This window comes from Anser cygnoides, chromosome 17, assembly GCF_040182565.1.
Source record: "Anser cygnoides isolate HZ-2024a breed goose chromosome 17, Taihu_goose_T2T_genome, whole genome shotgun sequence".
Classification (NCBI taxonomy): domain Eukaryota; kingdom Metazoa; phylum Chordata; class Aves; order Anseriformes; family Anatidae; genus Anser; species Anser cygnoides.
Genome location: NC_089889.1, coordinates 5,492,899 through 5,505,340, shown reverse-complemented (window position 1 = coordinate 5,505,340; position 12,442 = coordinate 5,492,899). Strand labels below are relative to the sequence as shown.

Sequence of the window (12,442 nt, the reverse complement as noted above, 5' to 3'; positions counted from 1 at the left end):
AAAATTGAATACCCAGAGCTTTTTTCCTCTTTCTAAGTTGCTTCCTTGATGCCTCGCTGTGTTTAATGGTGCTTTGCCAAGCAGTTGGGAGGAGGGCAAAATGAGCATGGACTATATAAATGGGACATTAGATGGAGGAATGATGTTATGGACTAGGCAATCTGAGGAGTATGACAGCAGAACAGATTTTGCCTTGGGGCTGGGTAGGAGAGATGTGTCCCTACAATTCCAAGTACTAGCAAAGCCATTTAGAGTCGTTAGAAATCTTTTTATTGGGGGACTATCTAGACCAGGGTCTCTTAAAACTCTATCTGCCCTCGCTGAATAGGCGGAGAGAGAGAAAGTGGAAGCCAAATGCTACAAAGACCAAGGATGGGGTAAAGGGCATTTTGCATCCAAAGAATCTCTGTAGCTTACTCTTCCTTACAAGCAGAAAAGCCTTGGGTTTGATTTTGTCTAAAACAACATCTAATATTCCTGCTCTTCAGCAGAATATTCTACCTCTAGGGAACACAGGACTTCAGCCTTTTATTGGTGGTGTTGTGCTGGGGTCATTGTCCTCTTCCTTGAGATGAAATTTATCTTTAATAAAAATGTGATGTTTAAGAGATGACACCAATTAAACTTTTAAAATTAAGAGTTTATTTCAATTGCTTATTGCAAAGGAAAACAGAAAGTAATTATGGCTTTCCAAGATGGAGAGAGAGATTTATAAATTGTGAAAGTTTTCTCTGCAACCCATTCTTCCTGGCCTCTTTCACTCCGAGATTTGTGCCTTCCACCTTGCAGCAGAACGATGCCCACTTTTATCTAGTTGTGTGTTTTGGTTTGGTTTAATAGCTGGCTGGTTTTGCTTTTCCAGATAGAAAGTTCCTTGCTCAGGCTTTCCAGTCAGATGTTTTGTCTTGTGGTAGTGTCTGGAGACCTTAACTGAGATCACAGCCCTGTTACTGCAGGTGATACTTCTATGTTTATAGCGAGGTAAGTCTGTCTGCTGCACTTGCAGTTTACGCAGACAAAGGGTGAAGGGAAATAAACTGTAACATCCTTACCTGTCGGGCACAGAACTGCAGCACCAGGTTATTTGACATGTCTGAGCTACAGGTGGCTGCAGGGTGAGATCTCCTGCACAAAGTCATTTTTGTGGAGGTGCCTGGATTGGCGTGCTGGGTATGGGAAGCAACAGTGTGGCTTCCTCTCCCCTCATCTCCTGCCAAGGCAAATTCCCATTTTGGGTTACACTGCCCACGGGTAGATCGGGTGACCGGTGCTGGGAGAGGAGCGTTCCAGGTTGGTTTTGGTGAATGCTTATACTCTGAAATCAGAGTCTTTAGGAACTAACAATAGTTTCTCAAAGGATCTGAAGGTAAGAAGAGTCTTCAATCCTGTCTGAGCCTTTTTTGCAGCAAATTGCTGTACATAAATGGTAGATTGGTGGTTAGGGGTAACCATCATCAGTTTAGGTCATGGCATTTCTTGACAAGGTGATAAATATTTAGGTCAGATACCAAACAAAAAATAAGGGCTAACAAAGTATTTGTGGAATAGAGCTTGGGAAATTGGGTTGCCCTTGAATGCCATCTGTGGTAACCCTTTCTCACTCTTCTGAATAAGGTTACAGATTTGAGTTTGCTGTGGAAAAAATAATGCGATTTATAGCTCAATTAGGGTGTAAAGACATAAGCATGAAGGTCAGATGTTCAAACAGGAAAGGTCATATCATATCTACATCTGTATTTTTTTAATAGTGTATGTCTTTGCTCTTTGGGACTGACAGTTCCTAGAAAGGATGGAGAGCTTATTCTTTAATATGATAGCCTGCCTCAGGTAATTGCTCGATGGCACAGTTAATAGATACCTCGCAATAAGAGAGGCTCAGTGTCATTGAAAATGTTCTTTCAATGTGCAGTGATGTATAACCTGCAGAAAATGCAGTTGTATTAAGGAACAATGCAGGGTTAGGCAACAACAGTGGTGCGAGTCCTAATAGTTACTTACAGGAAAAGAAACCTTTCTTCATAAATGAAGTGAAATAGAAGGACCATAAATAGGATGCAAATAAAGCTCCATTTGAAGTCCTGTAGTACCAGAGTGTTGTAAAGGAGCACTTATGTATTGGTTATTGTGCTAATTATTCTCAAAGTGATTTCAGCCCCATGCAGGAAGTCACTTAAAGTCCATGTATTGCTTGACAGTGCTGCAGAGGATGCTGAAGTGAGGTCTAAGTGGTCCATATGCAACATTTGATGTAAAATCGTGGCACTGCTTTCCTGTACAGGAGCAGTTTGCTTTAATGATCAAATTTCTTTTTGAATGTGCCTGTGCAGTGATGTTATGTTGCAGATGCTGATGGAGTAATTTTGCTCTCAAATAATAAATGTATATTGCAAGTAGAGTTGTGGCATTTGGCACGGGTAAACCTATACAAGCTACTCTTTTTATCTGTCTGCTATGGAGAACATAAAATAGCGTGTTTTTTTCCAAACTAACTAGATAAATCATCATCTGCTTAGGCTACTTCCGCATGGATTGATTACGCTTCTTATGGCCACTGATATCACCTACAGCACTGTCAATCCCCCATTAAAGTCAGGAAGGTTATATCACAGTATGATTTGAAGATTTGATCTTTTAAACTCTGCTTTCCTTTCAACAGTGACTGAGAGTCGAGGGATCCTGGAAAGCATACAGAGGTTTTCCTTACTGCCAACTTACTTGCCTGTGACCTATCGTATCCACAACGCAGATGTTTCCTTCTTTCTGAAGGAAGCCAACCAGGATATTATGAGGAACTCTAGCTTGCAGTCCCGAGTGGAATCCTTTCTCATCTACAAATCCAAGAGGCCACCGGTGTTAAATGCCAGTTATGGACCTTTTTCCATCGAACAAGTTGTGCCCCAGGACTTAATGCTGTCTTCGAATCCATTTGGATCTACTAACAAGTTCTCATTTAATTGGAAACTTAAGGCCTTCATAATGAGTAACAAAATTTACCCTAGCAAGCCCAAAGTCCAGGTCCTGTTCTACATCGTGGGCAGGGACTGGGATGACTACAGCACCACGGAGCGGCTGCCCTGCCTGCGGGTGTTTGCCTTTCGAGAGACGCGGGAGGTCAGAGGCAGCTGCAGGCTGCAAGGGGACCTGGGGTTGTGTGTGGCAGAGCTGGAACTCCTGGCAAGCTGGTTTAACCCCCCCACAGTTGTTGCCGGCCGTAAGAAACCAATGGATCATTCTCAAGGGAGCCCTGTGGAGCTTTACTATGCCATACAACCAGGAGATGAGAAAGGAGAATGCACCAAGGAGGATGTTAGGAAAAGTAATGGGATCCGACCGGGGCGCAATGACATTGATGAGTCAGGACCTCCCTTGCAGAGGATTGGAAGTGTTTTCCTTTACCAGACACATGCTGGCCCTTCCTTAAATGAAATTAGATTGGATAATAATATTGCCATCCGGTATGCACCAAAGACTGTCAAGCAAGGTGACATTTTGACTTTCCTTGTATTTATTGCTAAAAATTCAACAGAAGATCAATTCACACTGAGGTAAGGCTGTTTTTTTTTCTTCTTTAGTACCTTATTTTTTTCTACTCTTGGTGTGGGAAGTCGATTTCTCATGTATAATTTGCCCAAAATCCCTCAATTACTGCTCTGCAGAAACTGAATTCCAGTTAGTTGACTTGATTTTTCTTGTATCGTTTGGTCTAATATTGTATGAATTGCTGAGATGTGATCTCTTTGAGTAAGAAAGGACAATTTAAAAAAAAAAAAAAAGCTTTTGAGTGCTAGTTACAATAATAAAAAATAGACCAGGGACCCATATGTGGGCTAATAAGAGATAACATTTAGAGTCTCCTCAGCTAGAGTTTGTGGTGCTCCTAATCTCTCACTGAACTCATGTTAAGATTAGTAAAGCTCAAATCCACAAAGGTATTTATAGAATGCGAGCAAAAATTAGGCATCTAAGTAGGATTTATACGCTTAAACTTCTCCCCAGCTTGTTGTAAGCCTGTTTTACATGTTGAAACTCAAACATGCCATTATTCACATGAAGTGTCAATAAGGGCAGGGTGGTGGTGGCAGCTTTTTTGGTGTAATAGAACTTCAAGTGCCACACTGATTTACTTGGTTGCATTTCAGTCATTTGGGATATTAGTAGGAAGCTCCTTCTAACCACCAACCCAAGAATGAACAGCAAAGACTATCAGGCTATATGCTGGGGCAAACTGGGAGTAGATGTGCATCGCATGTGAGCAAGGCTGTCCGGTTGTCCTCTCCTTCCAGGTTTGCCACTCTGTGTGCCAGCTCTACAACTAGGGTTGTGGGTCTGACAGTGCCATGGGGGAGTGGTGTGTGCAGAGCTGCTGTCTTTGGCTTACCCCCTACCAACGAGTCACGTCAGCTCTTTTAGCACTGGAGGTAAACACTGTACCATGGCTTCTGAGATTGACTGCCTTGTCCTGGGTGTTTGTCCTGGGGATGAGCACTGATGCCAAAGCTCAGGAAGGCTCACAGAGTGCCCCTCCTAAGGGGCTTCATGAGTGCAGGAGGTTTGCTGCTCCCTTTGTCATATGTCAGAGGACAGGGGACGTGCTGGGTGCCTTCACCTAAAAAGTTCACTTCTACTCTGACTTGAGACAAAATACTCCTTTCTCTGGTGTTTATATATCTCAAACTCCAAAAATCTCTGGCTAACATCACGTAGGTGTTTCAGGCCTCAATTATTAAAATAGCACAAAGCTGTAAATGCAACTTTGTTGGGCTTGCATATATACCTCATGCAGGATTGTCCCCTCTGACTCTGCTGACCTAAGCAGGAAGGGCCCAAACTGTTCGTTTTTAAGATTATTTTTTTTTCAGGGTGGTTTGTGTGGGATTTGCAGAGGAAGTGGTGTGCCATAAAATCAGGTCATTTTTCCTTTACAAGCGTGTGATATATGGCTGAATAACCACTTGGCTGCTGACTTGAGGACAGTTATTTCCTCTTCATGTGGCAGAGGACAAATACCAGTAGGATAACCACTCTCCTTACCACATCAAGCTTGTATGTTCTGAGTCCATCTGCCAACGACAGGTTGCTTTTGAGTGACTGCTTTCATGACAGACAATCTGAATTCCTCAGTCAGCAAACATTCAGGGGCATTCTTCTAGCTTTCTGTATACTAATGGCATTGAAGTTACATAACTTCACACACACGGAGACTGCTATAACATGTGAAAATTTGTTTATATATAAAAGAAAAACTTTTCTAAGAGAAATAAGGTTAAAAAAAACAAAAACACAACTCCAGTGGCTTATACACTGTGAATGCAACATCTTAGAAATCTGACTTCAAAGCATCTGTACTTCCATGATCTGTGATCAGTTAAAAGTAGAGCTAGCTTGTAACTATGATAATTATAGTAAATGTAGGTTTATAAAAACTTTCAAATGTCTTGTTTTGCTTAAATTGGAATGAAAACTGAACACCTAAACTTCTAAATGAATGCTTCTAACATTAATTTTCTGAACAAAAAAGGAAGCAATGCATTTGATTTTTGCCTTTTTATCTTAAAATCTAAGTTCCCATAAACCAAAAAAAAAAAGCTATTAATAGATAGCAAATAACAGTTAAAAATGAAAGCTGTGGCATTTTCTTCAAAAAATCAGTTTGTATTACCTTTTAAAAACAAACTTTTACAACGATTTGCTGTTACTCATACCAGTTTCCTGAGTTTTGATTTTTCTTGACCTGCTTTTTCTAACAGTAACTGGATTTCACCCAGACTATAATCAGCTATAGTATCAGAGTAGTTACAATATTATCTTTTCTACCATGCTGCTAAACCACCATTACTTCTATCTCTTTGATCGTGCTATGGCATGTCTATTTTTTTTGTCAAAATTGTAGTATCTATGTTCTGCAGTCATCCCTCCATGAACTATACAAAGTTTATTCAGTTTTGCATGGTTGCTGAGCTATATGTATCTTCTGCTGTAAAAGCAGCCACTAGGTAAGAACAAAAATTGAGCTTGATTAAATGCTTTGGGTAAAATTCTTTTCTGTGTTGGGAGCTGTTATAATCCCAGTTGGACAAGGAGTTAAAGCTCCTTTCGGGGCTCTCTGTTTAGGAGGAAATGTCTCTCAGAGTAGTTAGATACTGAAGCAGTCCAGCAGCAAGCAGCAAAGGTGGGGCTGAGGTTGGCAGCACTGCACAGCAGCAGACCAGTGCTGGTTGTACAGCTTAGGAGTGGCAATCACAACAAGCAAGAGTTTCCAAATAGAAGTTTCTTCACCGAGACTTGAGCGCCTTACAGTCCTGGTGCAACTGTGTGCCTGCCCGCAGCCCTTGGGGGGGACTGTGTTGGCCAGCCCCAAAATGTTGCTGAAGGTTTGTGTTGGCTCAGGCTGCCCTTGGAAAAGGGATCACTGCTGAAAGCCTTAAGATAATAGTGAGATAAGACCGCTCAGAACAGCTATACGTTCTTTGTCAATGTTAGCCTGATAAAGAGTAACCTGCACTGTTTGTGCTTTGTACAATAATGTTAAAATTACATTTTGTTCTGTGTGCAATGGCTCAAGCATGGGACTACACATTCATGCGTGTGCATGCAGCTCTCCTACATGGCTTCTGTCGAGATCCACATCAGCTAAAAAGCACTGAAGCCACTGCTGATAAGGTGTGAAGAGCATGTTTACTGTGGTGACTTTAATTTCTCTGAATACTGGCCTTCGATTGAATTAAGATTTCCAGTCCTAAAATAGGGCCTTATATGCCAGTTTACAATAAGCATTGTCCTATGTAGGTTCCCTTGTGGCATAGTGAACTAAACCAAAGAGAACATTTGTTATGCGCTGCCTGTTCTGATTTCAGAACGGATTGTCAAGCTGGCATTGTGTAAAAGCCACCAGAGCCCTATTCTATGACCTGGCTGAATTTTAAATTCCTAAAAACTGTAAATTCTAGTGCCTTGTAGGGGTACAGACATAGGGTCAGGGTAGATGGAAGGAAATGCAATTCTTGTTAGAACATGTAAATATGAGGGCATGAACAGACATGTAGAAGGTCCTTTCTGTCAGTTGAGATGGAGTGAAAAGGAGAAGAAATGACCCACTAGTGTAAATACTCAGTGAAATGACTGATCAAAATCCATAGGGAAGGATAACAGGCCTTGTCTGCTGTGAGCGTTTGGAAGGAAATGGTGTGTCTAAGGAGAGAAATGCAGGTCGGGGAGAGGAAGAGCAGTCTTTGGCCTCAGCTGTTACACAGATCACTCTGTTATCCAAATGGTCCGTTCTTACCTTACAGTGTATGGATTTTCACCAATTGATGGCCAGTTATTACATGACAGGCATATTTTTTCTATTTTTTTCAATTTGAAAAATATAAACTAGTTGGGGAGAATTCAGGGTTGCACATTAAAGCACCCTATATGTGGTCAGGCTGCTTCAAAGGTCATAGAGAAAGTAATATCTGTGTCTGATAAAGGAAAGGAAAACACGAATTCTTTCCCCTTCAATATAACTTTTATGAGAAAATCGTATTAATCTTTATTTTGAAACTGTCCCTTATATTTAGAAGTCCTATCTTGAGTGGCAGCAAGACTTGGCAACTGTATTCATAAAGTGAGGCCAAGGGCTGCTGGCAAAATGCTTTTACCATTGCTTTTGCTCCAGTGGACTGGAAATCATGACTTGAACAGATGGAAAATATAGGATGTACAGGTCAAAAAAGAAGAAACAGTCATGCAAAACAACCACAAGTCAAAATTTATTCATCTCTCCTGAAAATTCTTTGTTTTGAAACAATTATGTTAAGAGTAAACTCTGTCTCCTTTCTGACAGGAAATTATCTCCAGGGGGATCTTTGGAGAAGCTGCTAAATACAAAATATATAGGAAAAGGTACCTGTGCTCTTTTTTCTCAGACTGCTGTTTTGTGCAGTAGTGGATGTGAAACTGATAGACTGTTTTTAATTTTGTGAAAGAGATGGACCATTAGGGCCAAGGTCTAGGCTTTGGTTTTTAATGAACTAAAGAAATTAAAAATATTTGTCTTGACTGTATAGATGTGACAGAGGAAAGGAAGGAGGAGATAAAATGTAAATGATGGATAAATATGGAACACTGGTGTACGTCCCAGGTTGTGAGCTTGAACTTGAACACTGGGCCTTAAGAAGCAGTCTGATTTCTCAGCTTGTGTTGCACACTTTCTTTCTCTTGGTCTTGGCCAAGTCTCTTCACCTCTCTGTAGCCATTCTGCCATTGATGCTGTAAACAAGTATATGAAGATGATGTTTGCATGCTGTATGCAAACAATGAGTGATTATAGCTTCCTAGTGAAGCAGTATTAAATGCTTTTATAAAATAAGGGATTGAACATCCGGTGCCTTTATCCTATTACTTTTTTTTTCCTTTTGAATGCAAATTAATTATTAATTGTGTTCTTTGTAACCGGCTGTGCAGGCTGGTTGTGTGCAGAGGCATGAATGCTGTAGAAAGAACATCCTAGCCCAAAGAGAGCAGCTCTAGAGCCCACAGCTCTGCCTCCGTGATCAAAGGCAACCCTCAAAGCCCCTTAACGCTGACCAGCACAGGACATACACTCTGTTGCCACACAAACTTCTTTATCATCTTTTCACATGCTGATGACCAGAGAAGGCTGAAGACTCTGTCCTTCCCTTGGAGAGGTGTGGAGTGATCCCTGAAACTTGTGGGAAATATTCTGGTCTTCATCCACCTCTCTTTTCTCCAAGTTTCTCTCCTCTCTCCTCTGTTTTCTCCAGGTTTCACGATGGGCGTACTGGAAACTGAAATTAAATGGAAATTAAAAGGAAATTTTTATCTGAGGTTTTCTGCCAAAAATGAAAGTCAAGTATTATTTCATGTCAGTTCTTTAAATACTTTCAGTAATTCATGCTTCCAAGCTCCTAGTGTTATACAGTTACAATTCCTGTAAACTGCAATCCCAAGTTACTGCTGGTTATTAACACTGTGCTCTGTTAGACAATTGCAATTAACATATGTATGGATGCCACAGTTCTTTTCCAAACTTAGATTCAGAAAACTCATGTCTACAGTGTAGACTTAGTGTTTTTTTTTTTTTTTTCTTAGCATGCTATTGTTGAGCCTAGTAAATATAACCTTCCTTTTCTTTTAAAGTCGACAGTATTGATGTTTTCTGCTTTCAACATTTTGAATTTGTTTTCCTATTTCTGGAGATAAATCAACAAACAAATGGTAGAGACAGAATTGCTCTAAGGTACATAATGTTAGGTGTAGATATATACATATAACAGTATAGCTATTTTTTAACAGCCATTCAATTTATAATTATGCTTAGTAGTGAACACTGTGCAATAAATTATATACAGTTCTTACCCTTAAAGAAGTAAAAAGTTATGAGAACAACAGACGATTACATATCCTCTAGTTTCCCAAATCCGTTTTTCTTTTATTTTTTTTTTCAAGGAAATTGTGGGAAAACATTCTTTTCATTACTTCATTCTGAAATGGAATCCCAGATACTGCGTTTAACAAGGACACTGGTGGAACTGTGCCTTTTTGTTGCCTCCATGTGTTTTCACATTGTGATGTGGATTTTGCCAGAAGCTGGCAGCACAAAATTGTGTGCCATTGTCAGACAGGGCAGCATGAAGGCATCCCAGTGTGGAAAGAGGGATGCGGGCAGGATCTGATGCTGCTCCCATTTGTGAGAAGTGCAGCCTGGTTTTATGGTAAGCTTCAATGTGGTTTTGTTGCAATTGTTGGATGTCCTTTCCATGAATGCTTGGCATGTGAGGGGAGAGCTGTATCCCTTGATCAGCTGGTGGAGCCCTACTCCACTGTGGATTTTTTTTCCCCAGTTCATAAATTTTAGCAGATGTAACTGCAGCAGAAGCATGGGATTACGAGCCCTTCACTGACTGCCCAGAAGCCTCGGCCCTCCCTTGGTTAGTCTACGGCATGCGCTGCCTTGTAGCTCCTCTGCTTGTGCCTTCCAGTAACGGGGTTTCACGGTGGAGACTTGCATTTAAGGCTGCGCTCCCCAGGGAGGGTAAGAATTGGTTGTAACATAGGTTTGGAAAAGACTATATGATAAGGCAGAGCTTTTAAGGCTTTACAAGCCCCATACAATCAGACTTAACCAGTATTTATGATCCCCGTGCAGAGGACAGTTTAGGAGCGGTCTGTCGCTCAGCCAGGCATTGCACTAGATCTCTTTGGGGCTGCTCACACTTTGGCTCACTTTGGTGCACCTTGGGCTGGGTTTCCAGTTAGAGAATCCTATCTTTATTGTTTGTATTCTTTCACATTCGTAGCTTTATGGCCTTAATCATTTTCTGTAGCTGCTTCTGAGTGAGTAGCTATTGGAAAACTTCAGAGTAAATCCAGTTTAGCTTCACTAGCAACATGAAATGTCCTGATTATATACTGTTAAGTTGGTCCATGCTATCCTAGCCTATATATAGTTTTGAGCTTCACTGTCAAACTCTATGGGCAGATTTCCAGAGGAGAGAAATAGAAAGTATAAAATACCACTATTTTTATGAAATAACTGAAGGTTGTATTAGAAACTCCTAAAACTCTGGTATTGTGAGAAAAGGTAAACTGAGGTTTTGTATGTGACATTACTGCATTTGTAAGCCAAACTTGGAGGTCAGAAATATCTACATACCATTATTATAAAGAGCTTGTTGTCTGTCTATAGTATTTTTAATACCTTCTTTCTGATGATAATTGTGGGAATATGGTGACTAATGTGAAATTGTGGTAGTGAATAAGCAATGCCCATTGATAATATGGATCTTTTTCTTAAAAAGCCCTTAGAGTTTAGGTTATGTGAACTTCTCTTATTTTTCATTTTATCTAACAATCAATAATAATCCAGCAAACATGAAAAAGGCTGCATAAATACATGAGGACAGTGGAGTTGAGATCATTAGCACTCAATTTGTGCAGCAAGAAAATTTGAACAAGACTGACATTTTATCAAATTGCTTGTGTGCTCTTCTAGTGCTGAGCTAAATCATATTTTAGAAGTAGAAACAATCAGGCAATAAGTAATGATCAGGAAGGTTACCAGCCACATAAAAGTGTATAATGAAATGGGCTTCTCTATGGGCCTTAAGTTTATGTGGCTATTTCATGCTATTCCCAAGCCTGAATTTGTACCTCTTCTGACAGATTGAAAAGAATCCTAATCTGCATCTTTCTCTACCTTCTTCTATAGCTTTGGTTTGTTCTGTCACTTAACCTTAAGCATGGGTGGGGATGTTTAAACAATTTGTAAAACCCTCTCTTCTCTATGGCATTACACAACTGATTCTTTCTCTTCACATTTTAACTACTCCCCTGGTCTGATTTGGCCAGTTTAAAACTGAGAAGAGGAATCCACAAAAAATCCTTCTGATTCTTCTGCGGCAGTCTCTAAAGTTCAGCTGTCTCAATGCCCAGTCTCGATGTAAAATAAATAAATAAATATTCTGTATTTTTTCCTGGGTTCTCTGTCCCTCTGTTTCTCCACTGCTGTTTGTTATTCGCTATTTTAGTGTTTAGTGAAGGTAAGGAGATTGTGTATCCAAATGTCTGATTAGATTTTATTTTTCTGTACTTGTAAAGTTTAGCCAAAATTTTATTAGTGCAGAAATTTCCACGCTCAGAGAGAAGTCTACGTGTGACATCAAAAGGTCTTTTAGATTAAAATATGAAGGGCAATATCTTTTAAAGTTCATTAGTTAAATGGCCATTTGCTAGTGTCTTGTATTTCTTTGCTACAAAAATCACACTTCTAATGACCTTCTTACACAATGCCTTGTCTCTCCTCCTTATGTCCAAGACAGATGAAAAAATATATATATTTTAATTTTACAGCGATGTACAGATTTTTATCTTTGAGCCATGTTGATCTCCAAATTACTAATGATGCCATCTGAGTATTTTCAGGTGAGCTCGCTGAAAGATCACTAGTCTTTCAGGAGAGTCCATTGTTTCTTTGGTCGTATTTCTGTATTCAGATGAGTTATCCAAATCTTTTGATAAGTAGCAGTTGCAGTGCAGAGAAACCAAGAATGGATTTTTCTCTTCTTGTCCAAATTCTCCCTTTAAAATCTGGTATTGATATGGTTGAGTAGATCGTGTCCTCTACAAGGAGCTGGCAGATCTGGAGTTTGTCTGTGACCTGTTGGATGAGCATCAGAAAACTTTGGGTTTTGCTGTGATTCATCTCACTATATGGGAACTAAAAATCATGTTATTAACAGCTTCTCTGTAAGGTATTTCCTATTTAGGATGTATTACTTTGATTATAAAATTACAGTAAAAGATTTTAAAAGGATGCTGTAGTGAAAGGGAGGACCAGGCAGATGGATGAGGTATCCTCATCTCAAATTCCTGAGGAGGATGTGGTGTTGCCCACAATAGGATTTCAGGGCCAGAGGTAGCTGCATTTGAGAGAACCACC

General features: G+C 40.1%; 1 protein-coding gene across 4 annotated transcripts in view; it reads left to right on the top strand.

Moving 5' to 3' along the window:
• TMEM132D (transmembrane protein 132D) overlaps window positions 1–12,442 on the top strand; it is a 251,181-nt gene that overhangs the window by 56,533 nt on the left and 182,206 nt on the right. For 3 of the 4 annotated variants that reach the window (XM_066978891.1, XM_013173401.3, XM_013173404.3), the window contains exon 2: window positions 2,657–3,545. The exons of the other annotated variant lie outside the window; for it this stretch is intronic. In XM_066978891.1, coding sequence (XP_066834992.1) covers window positions 2,657–3,545 — 889 coding nt within the window. The remainder of the gene's footprint in view (window positions 1–2,656; window positions 3,546–12,442) is intronic. 4 annotated transcript variants of the gene reach the window in all.